Source organism: Prionailurus viverrinus, chromosome A3, assembly GCF_022837055.1.
Source record: "Prionailurus viverrinus isolate Anna chromosome A3, UM_Priviv_1.0, whole genome shotgun sequence".
Classification (NCBI taxonomy): Eukaryota; Metazoa; Chordata; class Mammalia; order Carnivora; family Felidae; genus Prionailurus; species Prionailurus viverrinus.
The window spans coordinates 19,513,637-19,540,478 of NC_062563.1; the positions used below are offsets into that span (position 1 = coordinate 19,513,637).

Consider the following 26,842-nt stretch of genomic DNA (forward strand, 5'->3'; position numbering starts at 1 on the left):
AGTCACCATGGTAACCTGATTAGCGGCTAAATTAAGTTCACGATTAAGAAGAAATAAATAAAAATAACTCTCCTCCTCGGCTGGGGCTACCCACTGGGCCACTGGCGGCTGAGCAGATGCCCAGGTCTTGGACGGCCTGGGCCTGGGCCCCCCGCAGAGATGCTGGGGTGGGGTGGGAGGCATGGATTTATTGCCAAGAACCAAGGACCAGTGTTAACACTGCCTGGGGGTTGACGAGGCCCCTGGCGGCCAGGCTGGGGAATGCAGACTCCTCTTCTGAAGGCCAGGGTCTGGTTGTCACAAGGGGCCCATGCCCTCCAAGGCTGTCTTCTTGGTGGCCTGGACTAGTCTTCACTTGCCAGAGTTTCCTTTCCATGCATTGACACCTGTCTAGTCCCGGGCCCCTACGTGCTGAGTACCAGGTACGCCAACATGACTCACACCTGATTTGGGTCCTGGAGGGGCCCGATTTGGTAGTGGAAACAGATTGAACAGACATTCTGGGCACAGTGTGATAGATGCACTGATGGAGTTCAGCATAAGGTGCCGTGGAAACACGAGCCAGTCAGGGAAGGCTTTCTGGAGGAGGCGATGCGTGAGAAAAAGGCAGATAGCTATATGGCTGCTGGAGAGTGCCTACCTCAGGTGAGCATTCTGGGCCTTTTGTTTGGAGCTGGCTGGCAGACGGTTGGTATCCGAAGGCCAGCTTGGAATGGGTTGGCATTGACCCCAGATGAGACCTGAGGGGTCTTCTTGGAGGCTGTCTTGTTAACATATCACAGGAATCAGCAGCAGGTGAGACAGATACACAGAGAGGAATGAGCCTTCCATTTACCCTTTCTAAGCCTCCTCCTGGCCAAAACAGTCTAGAGCCTGCTTCCTCTCTGCCATTTGTGAGGTGTGGCCTCTAGGAAGTGATTTCGTTTAGTTGAGCCTCAGCCTTCTTGTCTGTAAAATGGGGGATGATAATGACAATAGCTCCTATCTTATAAGGTCATATTGGAGGCTGAAGTGAGATGATGCTAGCCCTAGATAGCACAGGCCCTCAGGTTGAGAAAATGCTCCCTAAGATGCTTGCTGCTATGATTTCCCTACCTGGAAAGTCTGCAAAGACTGGGTGGACAAGAGAGCATATGATGGTCAGGGAAATACCCTGTGTAGGTCTCTTTCAGGGGAAACTGCTGTGGGGAGCACCGCTGATGGACACTCCCCCACTGTGCACTTCCTCCCAGGTGCTCCCAGCCAGTGACTGAGCACGTGGTAGGAGGGTGGTGCTCGTGCTGGCCCGTTCCCACAAGATGTGGGGTTCTCAGGAGGTGACTTTGGCCCAGGACTGTCCCATGAGCCTGGCTGACACTTTCTGAGACAAGCCTGAAGCCTGACAGGCTTCCCTCCCAAGCCGCCTTCTTCCCCTGCCCCTCCCATAGATGTCAGGCCTGGTCTTGGTCCGAAGGCTCTCCCTGCCTCCCCCTGCACCCAGCACTTTATCCTTCACAGGTGTTTCCCCAGTAAATCTCTTGCATGTCAGATCTCATTTTGGCATTTGCTTCTCAGTAGACCCCAAATGACACAGAGGGTCAGAGGCAGAGTCTGAGAGGTGAGTGGCAGTAGAGGTAGAAAGGAGAGGGGTGCTAGGGTAGCTCGGCTGGTTGAGTGCCTGACCCTTGATTTCAGCTCAGGTTATATGATCTCATGGTACATGAGTTCGAGCCCTGCATTGGGCTCTGCACTTATGGTGCAGAGCCTGCTTGGGATTCTCTCTCTCCTGTTCTCTCTGCCCCTCCCCTGCTGTTACACCCACACACACTCTCTCAAAACAAATAAATAGACATAAAAAAAAGAAGTGAGACCCAATACCAGGCCACACAGGTGCCTCTCTGTAGGTGGGGGCGGGTGGGTCAAGGCCTTCAAAGACTCCAGTCTCTCCCCAGGTCTTGTCCTGAAGTGCGTGTGTGCTCACACACGTGTGTGTGTATGCGTGTGTGTGTGTGTGTGGACAGCCCCCCCCTTCGCCCCGTGCACACTTCCATCCCTGCATTGACTACGGTACAGTGAAAGAATCTGTTTCCACCAGAAGAAGATGAGCTCCTCAGTCTGTTCCCAGACCATGGTCCTGCAGAAGGCCTCATGCATGGAAGATGTTCAGTCACAATACCTGAGTGCCTGGGACCTGTATCTATCTTAAATTTTCCTTTGAACAAATTTCGTCTTCATTTTCTGGTATTTTGAATTGCATTGTTGGCCTATTTAAGCTTTTTAGTCCTTTGTGTGTGTGACAGAGACATACATATAAACGTATGTATACGTCTTTACACCCACCCAGAGGAGAAACAGCAGCCTGGCTTCACGGAGGCTGCCCCGGCCAGCACACCTTACAGTCTGCCTCTCTGTCTCTGCTGAGCCCTCTGCCATCCCCTCTCTAGAAAGGAGCTTAGCGTCTCTCTCAGCTCTGCTCTACTGGATGAATCTTTTCTGGGCCCTCTCCCCTCCCCTCTCCCCTCCGGCTCCCAGCTTCTCCCCCATCTCTCCCTCCCTGCTCAGCAAGATCAGGGAAGCTGCAAACCCAACCCTTACATCAAAAAGGAACTTGAAAAATACTTGGAGCAAAAAGTGCTAACTGTGCATCCTTGCTCTGTGCTGGCTCTGATATTAAATCAGGAAATGGCACTGAACAGCCGCTCCAAACACAGAAACAGGGCTTGTCAACACAGAAACCAAAAGCAATCTCTAACAGGCAGGGGTGAAAGGGACCTGGCACCAGGCCGGAATGGGGGGCTCAGGCCCAGGAATGGATTCCTGAGCCCAGCTTGTCTATGCCATACCTCTGGCATGCAGAACTCGGCCAGACTCACAGTCCCTGGCACTAAGCACAGCATGTCTCCGAGGGAAATGAAAGCCAGTTAACATGTTGCTTAAATGCCTTTGGGTTGCTCCTTCTCATTTCTACAAATATTTATTGAGCACCTAGTATGTGACAGATAGTAAACCAGAAAGGATGCCTGCCCATGTGGAAAGGATCTTCCAGCCCTTCAGACGGGGGTCTGACTTGGGGCACCCAGGTGGCTCAGTCCGTTAAGTGTCCGACTTCGGCTCAGGTCATGATCTCGCGGTTTGAGAGTTCAAGCCCCACGTCAGGCTTGGAGCCTGGAGCCTGCTTCAGATTCTCTCTCTCTCTGTCTCTCTGTCTCTCTGTCTCTCTGTCTCTCTGTCTCTCTCTCTCTCTCTGTTCCTCCCCTACTTGCTCTCTGTCTCTGTCTCTCTCTCTCAAAAATAAATAAACATTAAAAATTAAAAAAAAATGATAGGGGTCTTACTCTTTGACATGACATTCCAGGTCCTTTAAACACTGGTTCCTGTGGAAGCATGAAGGTCTATCTGTAGCCTCTCAGAAATAGCTCCCCAAGTGCCCGAGACGTTGCCTCTGCTCTGTGCCTTTGGGTTGAGCCTACCACCGGGCCTTCTTGCATTTCTCTGACAAATTTCTGCTTGGCCTTCAAAGCCTTAGTTAAGTGTTACCTCTGCTTTGCAACCCAGATCAGCCAACTCCTTTCCCCGCCCCCCACTGAACCAAGGGCTCATTTGCTGGGGATCCACCAGCATTATGGATGCCTCTCCATTACACCACCACTCCAGCTACAGCGGGAAGGTTTGCAATTCCCTGGAGGGGAAGAACGAAGCCACGCCCATTCCTGTGCTCTCATCTCCCAGTCTGGTCATTGAAGGGACGTAGATAGAATTGGCACAAAAGTGAAAAATCTTGACAAAATCCATTGTTGGTGTGGCTGTGGGGAAACAGTTTACTTTCACATATTTTGGATGGGAAATTAAGTAGATACAGCCTTCTTAGAGGATAATTTGACAGCATGAACATTACAGATTGTGTTCATCTTTCAATCTGGAAATTTTATTTCTTGCTATCTCTTCTAGAGAAATGCTTGCCCACATGCAAAAAGGAGCATGTACAAAGCTATTCATTGCAGGATTGTTTGCAGTAGTGAAATATCAGAAATAGCTTAAATGTCCATAAATACAAGACTGGCTAAAAAAAAAAAAACAACCCAACAACTACAGAGCATCCACTGGACGAATTGCCATGCATTAGTTAAAAAGAAAGAAGATCTCTGTGTATTGACGCAGAAGTTGCTGAGTAAAAATAAAAAGCAAGCTGTAGCTCTAGACAGAGATGTTAAAACTACATTGTTGCATTTTTTACAATGAGAAAGGAGGCTTGTACGTCTTGTATAATTCATTTTCAAAAGACGAAAGGTAAGAAAGAGATTGAATGACCACAGCAACCCTGGGCTGAAATGAGCCTGGGCTCAGGCACAGCCAAACAGCGTTATTCTTTCCATCAGCCCCAGGAGGCAGGTCCCAGTGGTGGGACAGTGCCACCCACGCCCCTGTACCCAAAGGCTTGCTCCCCAAGCTGTGATGAGCATTCGGTGGGAAGCTAGACCCCTGAGGCCCTGAAGAACTTTCAGATAGAGGGGGAGAAAAGAGGGAAGGCCAGCAGGGCAGGGTCACTCATCATACCGATGTCCTCTGAGTTGTTCCTCAGTCTGAGGAGGAAGGAGGCAGGACTGGTTCAGGAATGACTGTTAACTAGGGGAGAGGAGAGGACTGGAGGGCATGCAGAAAAGACCTGAGGGTTCTGAGACTGTCATAATGCAAGGAAGCATTGGTGTTTGCCTTCACTCATTCATTCATTCATTCATTCATTCTTCCACAACTGTAACTGAGTTCCTCCTGGGATGGGCATTGCAATGGCCACTGGGGACACATAGACAACTCCATCACTGTGTCTCCCTCTAGGAGCTCATGGTCAAGTTGCATCTAGTTTCTCAAAGTGTATTTCTTGGACCCCAACCATCAGAGTTACCTCGGGAACTTATTAAAATGCAAGTTCCTGGGCTCTCCTTTGGCCTATAGAGTCAGACTGTGGCTCAGGAATCTGTGTCTTAAACACATTTTCTCGAGTGGAAAGCATTAGGACTAACTGGCCAAAGCCTCTCCTTGACCCGTGTTATCTTCTAAGTCCTCTCCCAAAGCTAAGGTCTGCTTGATGTAGCTTGGAGAGGGAAGGGATAGAGGTAAGAGCTCTGCCTAAGACCTCAATATGTGAGATTTCCCTAGAGTGACTGGAACCTTGCTCTGGCTCCTGGACTCTTCTCCCCACCTCTGTTCCCAGCGAGGTCCCTCTGAGGCCTGGCAAGAGCCACAGACCACCTCTTCTAAGTCTTTTCGAACAAAGAGACTGCCTCATTCTAGGCAGGGAGGATGGCATGTGCAAAGGCCCTGTGGAAGAATATTGCTTGGGCTGTGGAAGAACATACAGAAAGCAGTGTGCTTGGCACACTGTGAGGGGAAATTCAGGGAGAGATGAGGTGGGATATGTGAGCAGGAGCAGGTCATTCAAGGCCTGAAGGCCATGCTAAAGCATTTGGGTTTTTGTCTAAGTACTGAAGGAATTTGTAGGTAAGCCAGGGGGCAGGGGGTGAAGGTGATCAGATTCATATAACATGAAAACTGGCTCCATGACACTGTGGAGAAGAAGGAAGTCTGAGCCAAGGCCTCTGTAGTCATTGAAGCAAAAGCTGAGGGTAAAGGCAAGAGATGGAGAAACTGAGATCTTGAGGTAGAGGGATGGGCAGATAGGTGATGGTTGGGCTACGGGAGGTGAAAGCCTTGGCCCTGAAGAACAATGATGAGGTTTCAGGATCTCCAATGCTGGTCCTGGGGTCCTGGGCAGGTAGTGGTGGGAAGGCCATCCTCACCAGCTCTGAGTGGTAGCGAACTTCATCAGCATTGGGCCATCTCTCTCTCTCTCTTCTGACACTTAAGAGATGAATGAATGGAAGCTGAAGGTCAAACAGGCTGAAGGTCAAACTCAGACCAGAGAGAGGTAGGACCAAGGATCAAGGCCAAGATTGAAGGTCATGCTGAGGCCAAGGGTAAAGGACAGGGTAAGAGGACTCTGCAAGATTTCGCTCCTTTGGCTTGCATGCAGCCTTGGTTTCTCTCCCATCCTGACCCTCCAGCCCTGCACAGCCAGGGAAGAGGACATAGAAGGCGAAGAAGCCCAAGGATGCTTGACTGGCCTTTGACAAGAAGGCAAGTTCATCTCTGCCCTTCTAGCTCAGCCCTCAGCAAAGACTTGGCACTGAGCAGAGGCTCTGCTGTGACCTGAATGGAACCACCATGGAGTCTGGAGAGCTGGGAATCCTGACCCAGAGAGCAGCTGGGGAAATGTGCTGACACCTGGGTCCCCAGGATGCCACCGGGTCCAGACAGGGACCACGTACTACATAGTATTCAGAATACCGGCCTTGGGGCCAGAAGCTCTGGCTAATATTGCTGCTGTGCAACTAAAGAAATCACTTAACCTCTCTGAGCTTCCTTTGTGTAGGTGGGGATAATCCTCCCCACCTGAAAGTGCGGTGGCGAGGACAGAATGAGTTGATACTCTTAGGACACTGCTATGTATCTGTACTTACCTACCTACCTGTCTACACATTTCTGTAAAATAAGGATAACAATAGTCGCTACCTTATAGAGTTGTGAGAATTAAAGGAAAAAGTGAATGATGCAGGCTTTGCAAGTCCCCATAGAGATAGGAGTGAATATTATGATCAAACACTTCATCTCTATTGGAGGCAATACTGCCCGGGGGTGTCTAACACATTGCTGTCCAATAGGAATAGAATGTAAGGCACAAATGTAATTAAAAAAAAAAAAAAAACTTCTAGCATTTATGTTAAAACAAAGTAAAAAGAAGCAGGTGAAATAATTTTAATAAAAAGTTTCCACTCCCAAGTGTGTGTGTGTGTGGGGGGTGTCTCTGGTTTCCAAGGGAGGGAGTGGGAAAAGGGCTCTGCAGAGGGGTGGGGGGAACTCTGGCCCCCTACTGAGACTCACTGAGTCCTTTGGGTGCTCAAGGCTACCAGGATCCAGAAGCCCAAGAATACCTTTTTGGAAGCACTGGGTTGGAATCTGATGGGCATTGTGTGGGGCAGGGGGCAGTGGAAATGACAGGTGTCTTTGGGAAAAAGGAAGAGGAGGGAGAAAACGTTCCTTCCTTTTCTCGGAAGCCCTGGGCCTTGGGAATCCTGGAGTGAGGGCAACAGAATTCCCTTCCACCAGGCCTGGAAGAAGGGGGCAGAGGCCTCAGGACTCCTTGGAGGAGACTAGTGTTCGGCCTCCTGGGTGATGCCCGAAGCAGGGAGGTAGCATCCTGAGGCGTTTGGGAACATGGGCCTCTTTGGAGACCCCGGATAGTACAATTGGTGCTTAGGTCAGGGGCTTCCGGGCTCTTCGGTTCGAAGCATGCCTTATTTCCCCACTCAACACACAAGCGCGCGCGCACACACACACACACACACACACCTCCTGCACACCTCCCACCTCACCCTTGCACGCACAGAGACGCCCACTCACGCACCAAAACCCTGCCGCTCTCAGGGAACGACGGGTGTACAATGCATCTTGGGGCTGAACCGGGCTGCCGGCGGCCGGCCGGGAGCGCCGCGCTGGGCTGGATGCGCACAGCGGAACGCGCCGCGGGGCCACTCTCCGGTTAGCGGGATGGTTGAACAGGAAGGGTGGGAACAGCGCAGCGAACCTCGAACCCGGCGGCTGGCGGTGGACCCCGTGCTCCCTTGAGGAATAACTTCTTCGCACACCCCCACCCCGAGCACCCCAAGGTCGCGCGGTGGCACGGGCCGCGCAGAGCCTCCTCGCTCATTAACTGTAGCTGAAGAATTCCCAGGTGGTGCGCCCAGGACGCATCCCCTCTGGCCCAACTTGGGGTGGGTAGCGGGAGGAGGTCGCGTCAGGGTGAAAACTTCAGGTTGGAGTTTTGGGGGCAAAAGACAGCAAACTGTTCGGTAGAGGGCTCTGGGCGCCGCCGATAGTCCTCGGCTTCAATTCAAAAGAGGCTTGGGGCTCCGCGCGCTACTCCTGTGTCTTTGGCCTCCTTCCCTTTGCCGCTCCTCCTCCACTCTCCACTTCTCCCACCATTCCTTTTCTTTTCTTTCCATCCCCCCCCACCCCCGCCTCTCTCCCAGCTAGTCTTTTAGGCAAGGAGTGCAGCCTCCAGGAACTGCCCGTAGACCGATTGACCGGAAGCCCCGCACGCCCCAGGCGCAGGGAGGCGGCGGCAGGCAGCGGCTGTCGGGAGCCGGAGGCCATAGGGTTTGGGGCGCCGAGATTCCGCGGCGGAGCGTAGCAGGTGCCGGCCTGGGGTCTCACTGAGAAGTGGGGTCGGCTGTCCTGCAGCGGCCTTCACTCCGGAGCAATCTTCGTGCCTCATTTACTCCCTCAGTTCCAACATTTTTTGGAGATGGTTGGGGTGGGGTGAGAGAGGAAGGACTGGTTTGGCTGGGACAGCAGCACAAAACCGCGTTTGGCGGGACGGTGGACCTAGGGCTGGACGGAGATATCGCAGTCCGAGCCCAGGGGAGGGGACTGACCGCAACGGAGACGGAGGCACAGGACAAAGAGGACAGCATCTGCCCAGACAAAGCCCGAGTTCTAGAGACCCTGAGACGGCGGCGGGACGCCCCAGGAGACGGGAAGCTTGGAACCGCGGAGCCCGGGCCGAAGGAACCCTTAGGGCCTAGTTGGCCACACTGCTGAGATTCCGGTTTCTGTCCTCGACAGCCAAGGTCAGGCAGACCGGGGGTGACCCTGGCCCGGCCGCCGCGGTGCGCACGCAGAAGTCCACAGCGTCAGGCGTTTCCTCTGCGCCACCGGGTTTCTTTAGTGCCCAGAAGGAGGTCGCCGACGGCTGGGGGTCAGTCGGCACCGAGAGAGCCTAGTGCGTTTGTCACGCCCTGTCCGCCTCAAGCCGGAGCCCTAGTCTGTGCAGACCCCAGACGGCCTGGAAACGTTCCCTCGCTGAGCGGCGGTGCGAGTGTCCTCTCACCGCATCCAAACACTACCGGGCGAGGGAGGGTGCGCGTCCCTGGAGCCCAGCTTCGGGCAGGGGTGCAGCAGCCGCAGGGCCCAAACTCTCCCCGGAGATCGCCGAATCGTTTCTGCGGAGAGCACGCTTCTCGCAAAGGGTTGAAGACGCGCTCTTCCAGAATAACAGTTGCTGATCCAAACCTTTCAGTCCAAGTTTTGGTTCAAATATATTCATTTTACTAAAAATTGGGCGGCTCAAGACCACACCCCACCCCAGCCTGACTGAGGGCGCAAAAGAAGAGAGTTTTCAGATTAGCTGGAGGCAAACTATTTTACCTTCTAACACTGAAAAAAAAACCTGGCTGTCTCCGCACTGGTGTGGCTCACCTGGCCCCTACACGCGCCGTCAGTCGTGCTGGCTCTGCACAGGCAGCGGCTGGGACACACTCACCCATTGCACGCTTCTCCTGCCTTTCGCTGCGCGCGCCCAAAGCTGAAGAGCAGAAGGCGACGCGGGAGGCGGGTCGGGTCTCCGGGTACAGCGAATCTGCGATTTATCCGGTTTCTGCGCCCGGGCCGGAGTCTCGGGGAAGAGGCTCTTATTTCGGGCCAGACTGAGTCCGAGTTGGGAGGGTGCACGGCGCCCGAGCCCTGCCTGGATCCCCAGTGCGGTGCGCTGTGGGCTCCCCGTCTGCGCTCTGAGGTTTCTCATGGACAGCCCTGGGCCCCCTCGCTGTGGCGTTTCGGCTTTCAGCCACAGACTTAAACTCGGCCCAGGACCGTCCCGCGCAGGGGACTGCCGAGGGGGATCCCAGCACCCCCAGCCCCTCTCCCCCGCGCCCTGAGCTGGGGCTTGGAGTTTCAAGCGCCGTGATCCGCGCCGAACTCGCGGCTGAGTCCCAGGACGGGACCCGGGGACCGTGAGTGGCTCTAGGGGAACCTGTCCTGGGCCCCGGTGCACACACAGCCTCCGTTCTGGGCTGGCCCGGGTTGGACCGGTTAGGAAGACCCAGCTGGGTCCGAAGCGTCGTCCAAGCCTTCCAGTCGCGGGCCGGGCTGTTCCGCGCGCCTTTGCGCACAGTGGCCACTTGGGGTCGCACTTTATGCCTGTTTGAGCCTCTCGCGGCCCGCTGACGCCGAGATCTGCTAAATCGTTACAAAACGTTCAAACAAAAACAGGGTCGGTTCCCCAGCAGCCGAGAGCCACCCGGAGCACCGTCCTGAGCTGGCCTCAGCCCCCAGCCTCCGGAGCTCAGGGCTCCGTGCGTCCGGCTGGGGAAAGGAAACCAGAGCCTTACGGCCGATTCTTTCCCGCTTCCTTCATCCTGTGCTTTTGTGCGTGGGGCGAGCGCGGGGAGCGGCTGGGCAAGGGAGTCCCATCTCGTGTCTCGGCCCCTGCAGCTGCCAGGAGGGGAACTGCCCCTGCTTAGCCCGAGGGTCCCCTGAGGCTAAGAGTTGGATTTGAACACAACTCTTGGAGCCGCAAACCCACCCCCAGCACACAAATTACGCGCAGATCTGCGGAAACACAGGCAGGCACCACCGCACACACTCGTACGGCCCCGCAGCCGCGCGGCGCACGGAACGTCCCCCACTGGGCGGGGGACGCTGGGGAACAAAGGGCCCGAGAGGTGTCGTCCCGGCGTTCCTTTTGAGCTTCCTTGGGGGTGACAGGGGCTGGGGGTGGGGAGCGAGGGGTAAAGAGCGAGGGGAGCACGCGAAGGGGGTGGAAGCGGCGGCCAGGCCCACGGAGGGGGGGGGCGCGCCCCAAAGGCAAGCGGGCGGGGACCGGGACCTGGAGGGTGTGGGGGGCTGGGCCGGGGCCCGCCGTCCCACTGGGCTCCAGCCCTCGGCCAGGCCTCCGCGGCTCTTCGGCGGCTCGGGCCGCCAGTCAGCTGACGCGGGGGGCGGAGGAGCTGTCAGGCGCGCCCCGCCCTGCGCCGCCGGGCCGCGGGGGCCGTGCAGCCATTGGCCAGAGCTCTGGGCCGCCCTGGCCCCCGCGCCCCGGTGACATCAGGAAGGCGATAAAAGGCGGCGGCGGCGCCGGATCCAGCACAGCTGCGCCGCCGGGCTGCGAGCGGCTGCGACCGAGAGAGCCCAAGAGCAGGAGAGCTAGAGAGCGAGCGGCGGGCGCTTGCCCGGCGCCTCCCCTCCGCCCAGCCGCGCGCCCCGCTTGCTTCTCCGCCCCTCCCGACTCGGCCCGGCCCCGGCGCGGCCACAGCCCCGAGCTCTGGGGCGGCGCAGGCAGCCTCGGGACTCTCCGGCGCGCCGCCGCGTCCCCAGACAAAGGCTTGGCCGGCGGCCCCGGCCCGCTGCGCCCTCGGCTCCCCGCCTCCCGGGCTCGCGGCTCTTCGCCCCCGCTCTCGGCTCGGCGCGCCCCGGCCGGCCGCAAAGTTTCCCGGGCGGCAGCGGCGGCTGCGCCTCGCGTCAGCGATGGCCGCGGAGCTGAGCATGGGGCCCGAGCTGCCCACCAGCCCGCTGGCCATGGAGTACGTCAACGACTTCGACCTGCTCAAGTTCGACGTAAAGAAGGAGCCGCTGGGGCGCGCGGAGCGCCCGGGCCGGCCCTGCACGCGCCTGCAGCCAGCCGGCTCGGTGTCATCCACACCACTCAGCACGCCGTGTAGCTCGGTGCCCTCGTCGCCCAGCTTCAGCCCGACCGAACAGAAGACTCACCTCGAGGACCTGTACTGGATGGCGAGCAACTACCAGCAGATGAACCCCGAGGCGCTCAACCTGACGCCTGAGGATGCGGTGGAGGCGCTCATCGGCTCGCACCCGGTGCCACAGCCGTTGCAGAGCTTCGACGGCTTCCGCGGCGCGCACCACCATCACCACCACCACCACCCACACCCGCACCACGCATACCCGGGCGCCGGCGTGCCCCACGACGAGCTGGGCCCGCACGCGCACCCGCACCACCACCACCATCACCAAGCGTCGCCGCCGCCGTCCAGCGCAGCCAGCCCAGCGCAGCAGCTGCCCACCAGCCACCCCGGGCCCGGGCCGCACGCGGCCGCCGCGGCGACGGCGGCTGGTGGTAGCGGCAGCGTGGAGGACCGCTTCTCCGACGACCAGCTTGTGTCCATGTCGGTGCGCGAGCTGAACCGCCACCTGCGGGGCTTCACCAAGGACGAGGTGATCCGCCTGAAGCAGAAGCGGCGGACCCTGAAGAACCGGGGCTACGCCCAGTCGTGCAGGTATAAACGCGTCCAGCAGAAACACCACCTGGAGAACGAGAAGACGCAGCTCATTCAGCAGGTGGAGCAGCTTAAGCAGGAGGTGTCCCGGCTGGCCCGCGAAAGAGACGCCTACAAGGTCAAGTGCGAGAAACTCGCCAACTCCGGCTTCAGGGAGGCGGGCTCCACCAGCGACAGCCCCTCCTCTCCCGAGTTCTTTCTGTGAGTCGTGGCCGGTCCCGGCCCCCGCCCTATGCCCCGGGCCCGGACTCCCCGTCCCGTGTCCCCCGCCCCGGACTCCCCCCGGACCCTGTCCCTGCCACGGCCCCAGCCTTGACCTGTTTGACTTGAGGGAGAGGGAGGAAGGGCGCGCGGGACGCGGGCGACGGGAGGGCGCGCGGGCAGGCAGGGGACCTTGGCCAAGAGGAGAGCGGCGCGCGCCAGCGCCGCCTCCTAGACTCGAGCAGAGCCAGAGCCAGACGAGGGGGTGGGAAGTCCCGGAGCAACTTTCCTCCAGGCTGGAGGGCGGCGAGGCATAGTCCCGAGGAGTCGCCAAGGCCGTCTGGAGACTCCTGGCTTTCTGAACTTTGCGCGTTAAGCCGGGGCCGCTGCGTCGCGGCCCGGAGCGCAGTCCAACCCAGGAAGAGAGCAGCGAGGAGAGGAGAGGAGAGGGACCCTGGCGTCCGGCAGGCGCGAGGCGAGGCTGAGCGAAGGAAGGAAGGACAGACGGACCTGTCTGTCCAGGGTCCGGAGAACACTGGCTCTCAGCCCCGAGACGCGGGCCTCAGTTAGGACGTTCTGCGCGCTATTCTCATCAGTTTTATTGCCTGCTCCATTATATAGAAAAAATACGAAAATCTGCATTAAAAATATTAATCCTGCATGCTGGACATGTATGGTAATAATTTCTATTTTGTACCATTTTCTTGTTTAACTTTTAGCATGTCGTTGATCATGGATCATAACCCCCTTGTTTCTTTGAGTGAGAAGGGATGGCAGTTCAGAAACTCCGGCGGCTGCTTGCCGGGGTTCAGTCCCGGCTGTCGGCTTGTAAATACCGCCCCGCCAAACAGCTTAGAGAACGTGGCAGCAAGCTGAGTGTCTTCGTTTGGGTTTATTATTATGGCATTATTTTTTTGTAAGTAAAAAAAAAAAAATAGTTCTGGGCATTTTGCATCAGAAAACAACTTTGTCTTGGGGCACCCTTGGAAGTTGCATGTTTTCTCCCCTCTCCCCGTCTCCATTCGGTCCTCTTGTCCCTTCCGCTTCAGTTTTCAGTTTTGTGGGTGTCGACAGAAAGAGGACCCGGGTCCCAGTTCCTGAATATCAGGAGAGGGTAGCTGCCCAGTTCTGCACCCGGGAGGAGCACAGCCCAGGAATGTCTTCACGCCTACCTTGCTAATTTGGGTGTCCCAAACTGACACCCTTAACAAGAACGGAAAGGAAAACAGATCTTATGTGCTTTTTAATGCAGTCGGAATCACCCCAGGGTCCCTTCACAGCCCTCCAGGTCCATCCACACTAATTGCTGTGGCTGCGGTGCTCTTAGGGTGAGTGGCTTCACCAGCCCGGACACTGCCCAATGGTGACCCAAACGTGTGCTGAACCTACCGCCACACTCAGAAAGTACCAGAAACCCAACCATTGGCAAGTAATTTTGCAACTTTCAAGTGCGTCCTTTAGACCAACATGTTCTGTGTGTTTCTTTCCCTGCTTTTGAGCTAGCAGGTGAGTTCCCCCCCCACCCCCTTCAGTTGTATAGTAGTTATAGGGAAAATCTGGGTGTTTTTCTTTATTACCTTTTTTTTTCCTGCAGGTCAGTAAAAGGATTTAAGTTGCACTGACAAAAATACCAAAACGAAAGCGTATTTTTTAGTTCCCATTTGAGATTGCTGGCGCTGCTGGCCGGATGCATTTTTGAGTTTGTATTAGTTGATAAATTAACAGTAATAACAAGATTGTATGAACCGCATGGTGCTTGCAGTTTTAAATATTGTGGATATTCGTCCTGCATCAGAAACGAGCTTTGGTTTTTACGGATTCAACTGTGTTGAAATCAAATTTGCTGCAACAGAAATTTGTTTTTATTTCATGTAAAATAAGGGATCAATTTCAAACCCTGCTTATGATATGAAAATATTAAAACCTAGTCTATTGTAGTTTTATTCAGACTGGTTTCTGTTTTTTGGTTATTAAAATGGTTTCCTATTTTGCTTATTAAACCCATGGAAATGGTGTTTATTTAGAGGATTCTGTGTGCGCCTGACTTTGACTTTCTTCTCTTGCCTTTTTAAGAGTCGAATCACTTTGGGGACACTCACCCTCCCTGGCCAATGGAGAAACAGACCAGGTCTGGGCAACTCTCTCCCTTGCTTGTGAGTGTGTATGTACATGAGCCCCAAATATGTTCCTGCTTCTCACTCTAGGTAGAGACCTCATTTGGGAGCGGGTTTGTGAACTGAGAGGGGACACATTTTGGGGAGGCTTTCAGGCTTGAGGATCAGGACTGGCCTGCTAGCCTGCGGGCTCTGAGGTACAGATCGGCCGATCCCAAGAAGCCCAGAAGCCGGAGCTTCCTGATGGGGAAACAGGGGTCTTTTTGGCAATCAGGCTCAGTTGGCCCTGCCACTCTGGCCTTCCTCCCTGGGCTGCAAGGCTCTCAACTTTCTCCTGCCCAGCGTATCTTGCTGCCCAGAGTGAGAACGCCTGCCTGCCCTGTGCCTCCTTCCCCAGGACTTGGAGAAGCAGGTGGAACCCAGCACCAGGGCTTTCAGGGTAAGGTTCTTCAGACAGGAAGCCCTTCCTGCGGACCTATTTTCTGGGGGGTGGTGTGCCCTGGGCACACATGCCACTCAGGCCTGGAGCCCTCAGACCCACAGAAGGGCACTGCATGTCCTGACCAGGATTTCAGTGACTTGCCAAACTGGGAGGTAGAGGGGGCTTGGGGCATCATTCTGGTGTAGCCACCCTGCAAACTGGACATCCTTGACAGGAAGGTGGGCCCAGACCTTCCCTTTTCCAGACGCTCAGAAGAGTCAAGATCTCCCATCTAGGTTACCCAAAACCCCTCTCAGCCTTCTTGCAGTCCTGTCTATAATTCAGAGTTGGCCTCAGATATGTCTGAGAGTGGGAGTGGGATTACCCACCCCCTGCCCCCAAATCCAGAAAGCTTCTCTGCTCCTTTGGCAGTGGCTGGGTCCAACGGGCTTCTGGTATCTTCAGACCCAATATCTATAGTCCAAGAGACTCAGCCTTCCAGCCCTGGGGTTCTGTGGCCCAGAGTTCCTAACATGAAACTTCAGGACCTGAATGGGGAGAGGTCAGAAACCCCAGCAGCAGATCTTGGAACTAGAGCTGGGAAGAGCCAGAGAGAAGGAAGGGAAGGCTAAAACTAGCAGGGAATAGATTTTGGCCTGGGATTCCCAGAATCCTGGGCGTGGTGGTCCCGGTCTGGTAAGGACAGACCAGGGGAAAAAAATCCGGAAAGTAAGGATGCAAATACTACCGGCAGTGATATCCATTTAATAGCGTTTTGGTGTTGTTTAGTAGAATTCTAGCTTGAATTAAGTTCCAAGGCCCAGGTCATTTCACCAAGCCAAAGATACGCCTGGCACAGAAGGCTTTGGCTGAGGCCGGGGAGAGGGATGGTGGCCGCGTCTGCCTGTGAAGTCGCTCTACCTGAGTGCACATGGATGAAGGAGCAAGGGGGTGTGATTAGTTGGGTAATTGTGTGTTCAAGGGCACGTTCACAAATCTGATAAGAGCACGGCCAAATGTACAAGTGTATCCCCTGTGGGGCGAAAGCGGTTTTGGCCAGGCTGAGAGCTTGAAGAAACCCCGCTGTACGAACCTGGAGACCAAGGGGGATCACCTGGGTTCCATTTGGCGGAGGTTTGACTCCCCTTGGAATAATCCCAAAGGACTGGCTTCTTCCACTTCTAGAGCCACCTGGACTCTGCTTGAAAAAGCCTCTGGGCTGGGGAGGGTCACAGACTCCAAGGCGTTGGTTTCCCTTCCCCAGAGCACGGAAACACAGACACCAGCCCAGTGAGCGACCAGCATCTAGAATGACATGGTGGGTCAGGCAGTTTCAGAGTGACCAATTGCATCTCTGAGAAGCCTACAACCACCCTCGCAGTCCTACACACACGCACACACACACACACACACACACACCGACACCCTCGCGGGCGGGCGCTGTCAGTCCCAGCACCCACCCGCTGTTTGGGCACCAATCGGCCCCGGGACGCACGCAGGCGAGAGCCGGGCAGAGCGGGCGGCGCACCGGAGGGGGCCGGGACCTCGAGAGACTCCGGGGCGGGCAGGCCCTGGCCGTGTCTCAGCCCGCAGCCCGCCGTCCCGACCCGCCACCACGCCGCGGAGCCGGCGCCCGCGAGCGCAGAAGAGCGAAATGGGTCCCGAGGCCCTCCGGCCCGGCCCGGCCCGGCCCCGCGGCTCCTCTTTGGTTCCCGCCGCTGCGCCCTGCTCGCGGGGTCCTCGCGCTCCTCCACGACCCCGGGGGCCACATCTCCCTGCGCCGGGACTCGTCCCTGCCCGCACTGGTCCCACGTAGACAGGCTGGCGCCTGCAGCCGGGAACGCACGCCGAGTGAGACGCACACGGCCCCGGGACGGTGGCTCGCTCCGGGCGAATCCCTGGCTGGGGCGGCCCCCGTCGGGTCGCGGGAGCGAAGCCCCCACGTCCCCCCGGGTGGCACAAAAGTGCGGGAGGCCGTGCGGGCGGGATCGGCCGCCGCCACCTTCCGCGAGGGGTCGGGTTGGCGCTCGGCGAGGCGGACCTGCAGCCTGGGGTCCCGGCCCGCGCGCAGGGGTGGCGGCTGCAGCCCCGCTCGGTGGGGTCTCCCGCGGCCCTACTCTTTGCCATTTCCCTTTCCTTCAGCCCTTCCTTGGCGAACTCTTCACTGCAGAAAACTTTCTCCCTGCGTTTTGGCCCCACGTCCCTTCTGCCTTCAGACTCCGCCAGGCGAGGAAGGGCTAAGGCAGCCGGGGCCGCGGTGTCCGGTAAGTGCGGGCAGCGGCGGCGAGGGGGTGGAGTCGGGCTCCGGGGTCCCCGAGCCTCCGTGGGGCACCGGGCCAAGCCAGTGGCTCTGGGCTCTCCCGCCTGGACGGCTTCAATTCCCCAGCCTTCCCTCGCGTCGTCCACCCGCAGCCCGGCTGTTGGGGATCGACCTCTTGCAGGATCCCCGCCGGCCAAGCCGGGCCCTCTGTGGCAGAAGCCGGCGCAGCTGGGGCTGGGCCCTAGACCCACATCCCTCTATTGGTCCCAGCCCGCCTTCCTTAGATCCAGGGTCTCTGGGCACTGTTGTGGCAGGGCCAATCCCAGTCCCGGGCAGAGGTGCCCACCTCCATGCCACCCACTCTCCTGGCGCGCCTGTCCTCTTAGGCCTAGCGTGGGCGTGCCAGGAACCACACCAGTGTGGTCATTTATTGGGCTTTTCTGTGACTAGAGTCACAGCTTTTGCCATGCCAGGCAAACCCTCCACTCCCTCTGCCACCCACCCCTACTCAAGTTCGGTCTCGGTAGGGCCCTGGAAACAGCTGGCTTGGGAGATTCCAGCGGGGCCCTTGCAGACTTGCAGATGCAAACCCCGCTTCGTTGCCCCTCTGTTTTCAGAAAGGAAAACCCAGAAGTGGCTTCTTGCGTAACCCTTCCCTGTACAGCCTGCTGTCTGCTGGCCTGGCCTTCCATCCCAGAGATAGCAGTGTTTGGATTTGTTATGTAAGGAAGGGAGGATTAGAGGTTTACTCTGCTCCTCCTCCCCCCACCAAAATAAAAGTCCTCAAAAGGCGCCTTTTGCAGACACCATCTTTTCCAACAGCAGCCCTCCTAGAAGAAGTCAGTCTGGTTCCTAGAGCTGCTCCCAAGCTTGGGCCCAGCGCAATCCTCTGAGGAGACTTGCCAGCTTGCAGCGAAGGGAGAGTCCCTGATCCAGGGTGGACCGGCTTGTCGGAGGAAGTCACCATAAGGCTTCCGAGGCTGGCGCTTACCTGGCTCAGAGAACTAGCTTTCTGTTGGAGAAGGCTGCTGCTAGAATTTTGCCCCTTCTTCTGTGCCTGCTCCTAGGAGCAGGCATCCAGACCACGGAGAGCATTCCTCTCAGCTGGGGAGCACACATTCTCTGTGCTTTGCGTGCCTTCGCCGTGTTCCCCATGCATTTTCCACACCTTATGTCTCTCCAGGATCTAAAGTCCCCTTTTCCATCGTGCGACACAAATTACCTTAAAAGGTGAATTTAGATAAGAAGATCAGAGCTGACTGTTCTCACCTGCAAGAAATTAAATGTATGAGATAAGTTGCCGCTCCAATTTGGAAAACCACCTAAATTATTAATAAGGGTTTGTTCCGAGGCAAAATTCAGAATGCCTTTCTGCATTCTTTGCCTGTGAAGTTATTTTCCTGTAAAGTAGCAGCCGCTTGTTACACATTCCTTTTTATTTGTATCAAAAAAGGGGATCCTGTCCTCAGGCTGGAGGGGCAGCCGCAGAAGCAATGGGAGGAGGCCTGATACTTTCTGGAAGAAGCCAGTTTTGGCGTGAGAAAGGGGCAGAAGTCCACAAATTCAAAACTTCTATCGCCGTGCCTTCCCTGTGGGGCTCTGTGCGTTTTACAGGGGCTTACACTTCTTTCAGTAAACAGGCAGGGGGGTGGGAAGCTTAGGGGTGCTCATTTCAGAGCTGGAGAGAGCAAGGCAGGCATTGAGCCTGGCCTGTGACTCCATCGGGAATCAGGAGCTCACTCTCAAGTCCCCTTGTTTCTTCTCATGTCACTTTCACTGCCTTGACCCTGCCAGGGTTACGTGCACCTGTTTCCTACTCAGGCAAGGCCCTGGGCTTGGATTGGTCTTGGGGACTCAGCTCTGCTTTCCCTGAGTGGGCCGCAAAGGGCTGCATCTCCCAATACAAGGCTCAGCATCGGCTCTCCTCGGTGTCCTGGGAGCTGGAGCCCGGTACACATGTCCCTTTGCACGGACAAGGGGCAGCGAGGTCACGAGGTCATGGGGCACAAGAGGTGTGGCCAGATCATGAGGTTAGTCCTGTTAAAATGGTTCACTTAATTCTCTGAAGTGTGGGCTACTATTGTCCATGAAGAAGGAAAAGTAGGCCCAGACCAGGCACCTCTTGCCCAGCAGAAGATGTAAAACTTGAGTCCCCCCCCAATACCAAAATTTGTATTTTTGGCATCAGATTCCACAAGTTCACATCCCTTATCTGAAACACCTGAGGGGGGTGGTGGTGGTGAAGAGTGTGGGGGAAAATATGAGGGGTGGCAAATAGCCCTTGTGGAGGAGAGTTTCCTTTCTAATTCCCTTTGCACAGGGTAGTCTCTTTCCTGGGGGTATAATTACCATTTTCCACCCACAAGTCTCCCTGCCCAGACACACAGATGGACGATGGGCTCCTGGAGATACAGCAGGACAAACATAAGGGGATCAGAGGGAAACTACAGCATCAGTCTCTCACGGAGAAGCCAGCAGCTTATGGTGGTCCTGGGGTGTATGTGTGTGTGCGTGTGCGTGTGTGTGTGTGTGTGTGTGTGTGTGTGTGGTGGGGCCCACTTGGGCATTGCTAGCTTGGGACATTGATGCTTTTCATAATCAACAGACCCCTCACCTTTCATCTGTTCTCAGTTGAACTTTCCAGCAAATGGATCATAATTAGCAGAGCAAGTGTCTATAAAAGCAGTAGCCTCTAGGTGAGGCAGTTTTGATGGAATCATCCTTAGTTTAACCAAAGCTGTTTCTGGTGCAGTATGGAAACTTCGAACCTGCACACAGATGTGCTTACACCCTTAAGGCAGGCACGCGCATAAACATGTATGCAGCTCGCTCTTAAATTCACAGAGGCAGGCAGGCATGTATGTGCACACGCTTAAATCCCCATGCGCTTATCTGCTGTATCTGCACTCTCACACCGTGTGCATGAAAGGCACACGATTGTGCATATACCTGTATGGATTTATGCTTGCATTGAAAGCCAAGGATTACATACATGTAAACACCCTGACAAAATGCATTTGGGTCCATGATCGTCTTTACATGTTCTCATCCACAGACATACGTGCTTTGTGTTTCGGGCACTGGCCTTCACACCGCCCCCCGCCCCCCAAGCACCGTGTAACAAGTGAAATGTGGCAGTGGCAGGGTTAATGGAGGCACAGACTCCCATAAATATTTATATGAAGCACTCGAGATCTGGAAGCAAGAGAGGAAAGCTCTGGAAGCAAGAGAGGAAAGCTCGCCCCACAAGCCCCTGTCAATCATGTACTGCTGCATGTTACCTGTCACAGCCAAGCCATACGATATGATTGTATAGTATGACCACTGTGAGGGTCACTTTTATGCTGGTGCACAGGGCCCACTCCGTGCCTGGCCAGGCAGTCCAGCAGATATGCCCAGGTTGGTCGCCACTCCTAGGATTCTCCTACGTGCTTCAAAAGGAAGCCTTTCAACATTGCTGCTGCAGGTGCAGAGTTGAAGGGGGAGCAAAAGCTTCTTGAATATCTGAGACTTGGCTTCTCCAGTGAAGACAGAAGCTATCCTGGCAAGACGGCCTGTGGGGGGCGGCTTGTGAACAGGTGGGTGCGAGAGAGAGGTGGGGCTCCTGGGCTGATCCGATCCAGCTTTGCTATGGCAGGGGCTCCAGCTTCTGGAGCTGCTCTGGCCCACCAAAACTTTGGGTCCCAAAGGAACCTACTGTCCCAGTTCTCCACAACTGCTACAATCCTGCGTTCAGCGAATAATCTGCTTCCGGGCCTGCCACCTAAGACTATCCATTCAATCGCTGAACAAACATTTGTTGTGTGTCTTCCATATGCCAGGCATTGTGCTAGGTGTTGGCAATACAACAATGAACAAAACCAGAAATAATCCCAGCAAACAATCCTCGTGGAGTTTACAGTCTAGCAGGAAAGAGAGAGCGTGCGAGCAGTTAGATGTAACAGGAATCGGTGTAGAGTTTCAAAAGGAGAAAGCAACCCGGATCTCTGAGAGCATCTGTACTAAAGTGAAGCTGACCTAGCCTGGGGAGAGTGATCAGGGAGGGCTTCCTGGAGGGGGTGATATTTGAGCTAGGATATGAAGCCTGGATAAGCATTATCCAAGTCCGATGGGTAAGGGAAGAACATTTTAGGTCTAAATTTCTTTCTGGAATGGGAAATTTCTTTCTCCTTGCTCAGGACATGTGCTTGGTACTCCCTCTGCCTGCACCATCTTATTTCAGAGAGAGCTGTGGCCAGCTCCCTCACCCCCTTCACTTCCTTGCTCAGATCTGTCTCCCCTTCCTGATGAGGTTTATCCTGACCACCCTACCTGATCTGGCAACCTGCTCCCTCCCGCCTCCCTGGGCACTCCGACCTGCCTTATTCTGCTCTACTGTCCCTTTTCTTCTCACCCCTCCCCACCTAATGCTAATCACCTTGGAACACTGGATTATTTATTCATCTATGGCTTATTTTCTGCTTTTTCCTGCCAGCACATAAGCTCTGTGAGGGCAATGTCTGATGACTTTTGTTCACCCATGTCCCTAAGCACTATGAGTGGTGCCTGGCACTCAGTAAGACCCCAATAACCCAGTAATCGGTTGAATGAATATGTGTTGAATAAAATGTACTTAAAAAGGAAAGGGGTAATGTCTGTGAAGGCATGGCTTTGAGGTCCTAGCTATCTATCATCTATCTATCTATCTATCTATCTATCACCTATCAGTATCTAGTTTTTTGATACTCCTTAAAATACATACTGCTAATTAAAAAAACAACAACAACATTGTTTGTGTATCATCCACTAAAATCTTGCATCCCTCAGTGGTACCCTTTGGGACACATTCTGGTATCTGTGTGTGAAGAGAGAGGCTGACATCTGATATGAGAGGCAGGTCAGGGAGCACTGGGCGGTGGGGGGGGGGGCAGGAGGGAGGGAAGGCTGGGGGGGGGCGCAGAATGGAACCCAGTCTGGTTGTTCCCTCTAGATTCTTGGTGGGTCTTTGAAGAGAAAAAGGCAGGGGTGGGTGGATCAGAGATGAATCTTGTTGGGATTCAGAGGGCAGGGAACTAACCAGCCTCACTCCTGTTTCTGATCCCCCTCCCTTCTCCAATTTATCTACCCCTCCCCCCCCTTTTAATCTCATGCAGAAAAAAAAGGCTCCTTTCCCTGTTGCTTTCTGAGCTGAGAAGAAAACCTCCTAAATACTTTGTACCCTTGACAAGTTATTTTTAAAAAGAAATAATGTCTCTAAATCTAACATTTGTGATGATTTTTTTTTTTAAAGAAAACACTGCGCAAATCAACAGCTTTCTTGTTTTAAGCAATTGCTAGGGTTTGGAGAGCAGGCTGCTTGGTAAACACTTTGTAAACATCCAGAAAAGATTGTATTCAGTGTCCTCAAGTCAAAATCAACCTCCCCCGAGCTCTTGCTTTGTGTTTCATTGATGCAGGAAGAGGCTTTCTAAAAGTGGAAGGCAGGGGGGCCTGGGTGCTCCAGTTTGGTCAGGTGTCAGACTCTTGATTTCGGCTCAGGTCATGATCTCGTGGTCATGAGATCAAGCCCTGGGTTGGGCTCTGTGCTGAGCATGGAGGCTGCTTAAGATTCTCTCTCTCCCTCTCCCTCTGCTCCTTCCCTGCTCATGCTCACTCTCTCTCAAAGTAAATAAACCTAAAAAAACACAACAACAACAGATAAAAGCGGAATATAGAGGAAGAGAGGTTGACATGATTCTAGAGGACATTTCTTTTGGATAATTGGGGCTGGGAAATTGATACACATCTGTGAGCAGCCCCGGGCCCCACCCCACCCTCTTGCATTCTTTAGGACTTTTGGCTCTTTACCTCATCCTGGAAAGGATCAGGCATCAGGGCCATTTCATAGCTAGGTAAATAGAGTCAGGGGACTCCTGTTTCCGAGCAGAGCTGGGAGAGAGTGTGTCTCCAGGTGATGGCTAAGACCACTGGCAAGTGAGCCTTTCCAAGTTTGTGCTGTTCTATTTCTTGAGAAATAAGCCAGTTTCTTGGGGGCAGACCTGCTTTCATATCCCCTCTGTGATGCACGCTTCTGGCTTTTTCCACCACCGCACCTCAGTTTGGAATGTCCCCACTTTGTTCTGGGTCAGTTCCCAGAGTCTCATAAACTCGCTTTCCAGGCCCCACCCTGGACTGGCCCCTCGCAGACTGCCAGGGTCCTCTTCCAAAAACTTACCTCTGGTCTCGTCACTGTCTTGTTTGCAAAAGCAACAGCCCCACTAGTCTGTCCTTGTCCCGGAAGAGAGCAATGCTTCAAATTTCAGTTCCACCTACACCGTGGCTCTGGCAGTCCAAGATGCTGAGCCAGATTCTGGGGCGAATTGGGGAAGGTCAAAGGGCAGGAGCAAAGCACAGAGGCCCCTGGGAAGAGTCTGTCCTGACCCTCAGATGAAAACCTCAAAGGGAACCTGTATTTGCCTGCCCACCCAGCTTCTGTCTCTTTCAGAGTCAGCAGGGAGTGACTGCTCCCTGGGTTGTATACTTGTATATAGTAGGGAAGTCACGTATCAGTTGGAAATCAGGCTTCATATATCCAAAACACCTTTCTTTTGCTCGAGATGGCCAAAAAGGTTGATTCCGTTGGGTGTTCCTGGATGGCCTGCCTTCCTTGTTCCATTTGCCTGTGGGAGGAGAGTGCACCAGACTAAGAAGGCTCCAGAAATCCTGCTCTCAAAAAGTGGAAGCATTAGGTTTAATCCGATGAAATTGTTGCCATGAACTGGATTCATTCTGCAGATTGCAGACCTGTGAGCCTGGCTTTGGTTCCTGGGATTCTGCCAGGACTTGTTAAAGCGATGGTATGTGGGTAGCAAAGCACTCAGTGGTGACCAGGACCCGGGTCAGGCTCCATGTCAGGCTCATCCTGTGTCCACCTCTGAGGGGCAGACCAGGGGCTGTGGCCCCAAAGGTCCCTATCTTCCAAACGCTTTCCGTACGCCTGGCAGTGAAGTGCTTTTGCAGCTATTAGCTCACGTAACCCTTATACTAACTCTAAGAGCAGGGAGATAGTCGCCCTTTGCTGGATGAGGTTAAACAACTTGCCCAAGGATGCACAGCTAGTAAGTGGCAGTGCTGGGATTCAAATGCAGGCTCTTATCCAGAGTCTGTGCTTTTAACTATTATGCTCTTAAGCCTGGGGGTTGGATGATAGGTGACGTAGAATTTGTAACTGGGTGAAAAATGCTTCTGGGGTTTTATTCAGTGAAAACTTGACTCTGAGAAGAGAGCACCTCCCATCCCTCCAGACCACCCTCCACCATCCTTTTGAGCCACCTGTGCTCCACTAGGGACATTGCTTTTTCACAAAATTCTTTTTATTGAGGTATAATTAACACGTAACTTTATATTAGTTTCAGGTGTGCAACATAATGATTCAATATTTGTATATATTGCAAAACGATCACCATAGTAAGTCTAGTTAACATCTGTCGTGGTATGTAGGTATAGTTTTCTTTTCTTGGGATGAGGAGAGACTTTGCTTTCACATTAATTTTTCTGAGATACTGGCAACTAGTCCTGCTCAGAAACCATCTATGGCTCTCCATCACATCCAGGACCTATTCCAGATCCTATGGCCTGGCCTTCAGGGCCCTGCGTTGTGAGCCTTTGCCCCTCTCTTCTTCACTCAACATCCTGAGCTCTGGCCACACTGACCCCAGCACCTACCTGCCTTGGCTTCTCCAGCCTCTCTGCCCCTTGACCTGAGCTGTTTCTCCATGAAGTTCTCTGCCACCCCTAATCCACCCCTCTCTAGGTCATCTCCTTCTCAATCACTTCTGGGTCACAGATGCCAAAAGGAAGACCTTGTCTGGTTTCTGAAACCCTCACTGGAGCTGAAGCGGGTGGGGGGGTGCGGCTAGAAGAAATTCGGGTTGTGGAGCCAGACAGACCTGGGTGCAAACCCAGCACCTCCTCTCCCTGGCTCTGGGGACCTGGGGAATTCAGTTCACCTCTCTGAGCCTCCGTTGCCTCTTGGTAAAGTGGAGAATATGTTGCCCTCTTCTTCCGGCTGCGGGAGGGATGTGCGGAGATGTCTGGTGGCTGGTGGGTGCTGTGGTTACCGCAGGCAGGGCTGGTCTGGTCAGGGGTCACCCCAGGAAGATGCGAGCTCGGGAGAGGGCTGGGAAGGAGGTGGGACTTCAGGAAAGGCTCCCAGAAGCAATCTGGAAGGATAGACTTAGCCGCAAGCCCAGACTCCTGCATTGCAACACGGAGACTGTCAGGCAGGTCTAACCGGTTCTGCTGGCCAGGATCTCTGGCTGAATTCACACCGAAATTGATTGGCAGGGAAGGCCCCTGGAAGGCGGTGTGCAAACCCCAGCAGGAGCTCCTGGGAAGTAGGCTTTACAGCTGTGAACGTACTGTGGGAAAGAAGCTGGAGTTTCAGCCCCGAGTGCGAATATTCTCACCCCCACCGGCTTTTTCCAGATGCTCAGAGCCCAGGGAGCCTTGACTGACAGGGCTTGCCAGCATTTTCTGGCATGGTCGCTATGCAAACTTGCCTCCCACTTAGGGAGCCACTTTTTGGAGAGAACATCTTGAGTCTTCAGGCCAAGGGCTGGGGTCCCTCACGTGGTGACAGCACCGTTGCGTTTTGGAAGCTGTGTTTCCATCAGTCTGCGTGGGGCAAGCGTGGCCTGGTACACATGTGTGCATGTGCACGTGGACTTATGCAAGAGCGTGTGTGCACACGTATACACAGCTGCAGAACCACAGCGTGTCTGTGGTTAAGATGGGGGACCCAGCGTCAGGCTGGCTGGGTATGACGGCCACATCTGAACTTACTGGCCTGGTGGAAAGGCTGCTTTCACCTGGAGGTTTCAGATTTTCTATCAGCTGAACAGGAAGTCTGATCCTGTCAGAGTTGAATCTCTTTTGTGCCTGCAGAGAATGCTTAGCACGGTTCCCGACCATAGTAGGGGCTTGATAAATAGCGATAGCTATTTTCACTGTAGTGTAAATCTAGTTAGTCATATTACAGGTAGGGGTGCAGACTCTGTAACCAGAGTGCCCGTTCCAACATGCTCTAGCTGTGTGATTCTGGACCAGTTACTTCACTGCTCCCCGTCTTAGTGTCTTCGTCTGTAAAATGGGGTGATAATATTTGCCCCCACCTCACAGGGTTGTGTCAGAAGGAGCTTACAACCGTGGATACGTAGTGCTCTGTGTGTTAGCTCATGGCCGCCATCATCACCACCATCATCTTCTCCATCTTCACTCTCGTGATCCTTACCTTGTCCGCCATTTTTGGTACCCACTTACTTTTCCAGAGGAAAATTGGCTGGTTAGGAGATTTCTAAGGCACTCCAAGCTCAGACCTTCGAGAAACATCCGGTGAAGTCTCCAGGCATCACCCAAGGTAACATGGCTCCGAATTCAAGTCCTGCCCCAACGGCCCCTGCCTTGGCCCCTCTGTTCACAAAGCACTGTCAGCTTTGGCCTGTCCCTCTCAAGGCACTCTGGGTAGTAGGTGAGCAACGGGCCCTGCGCCCCAGAGTCTGCCTCCCGGTGATGACACTTGGCTCCTTCCCTGCCAGCAGGGGTGTGCCCAAGTCCTCCTGCGAAGTGGCTGAGTCAGGATTTGAACTGAGGTCTGTCTGTCCCCAAGGGATGTGGCTTTGCCTCCTTGCTTTGGAGTCCCTGCCGTCTGGCAGTCCAGCATCTTGAGGAGGCTGTCAGAGCCTTGTGGGAACTCGTGGTGCAGGGTGGAAATAGGACAGCACAG

General features: G+C 54.7%; 2 protein-coding genes across 2 annotated transcripts; both read left to right on the forward strand.

Annotated features, from left to right (window-relative positions):
- Positions 1-10,966: 10,966 nt before the first annotated feature.
- On the forward strand, positions 10,967-14,248 carry MAFB (MAF bZIP transcription factor B). Its single transcript, XM_047854468.1, has one exon. It carries the CDS (start codon positions 11,338-11,340, stop codon positions 12,307-12,309), a length of 972 nt encoding a protein of 323 aa, XP_047710424.1. The 5' UTR covers positions 10,967-11,337; the 3' UTR covers positions 12,310-14,248.
- On the forward strand, positions 13,076-26,417 carry LOC125162896 (uncharacterized). Its single transcript, XM_047854430.1, has 5 exons — positions 13,076-13,133; positions 16,203-16,691; positions 16,983-17,104; positions 17,718-17,822; positions 26,292-26,417. Exons 1-5 carry the CDS (start codon positions 13,076-13,078, stop codon positions 26,415-26,417), a joined length of 900 nt encoding a protein of 299 aa, XP_047710386.1.
- Positions 26,418-26,842: the final 425 nt, after the last annotated feature.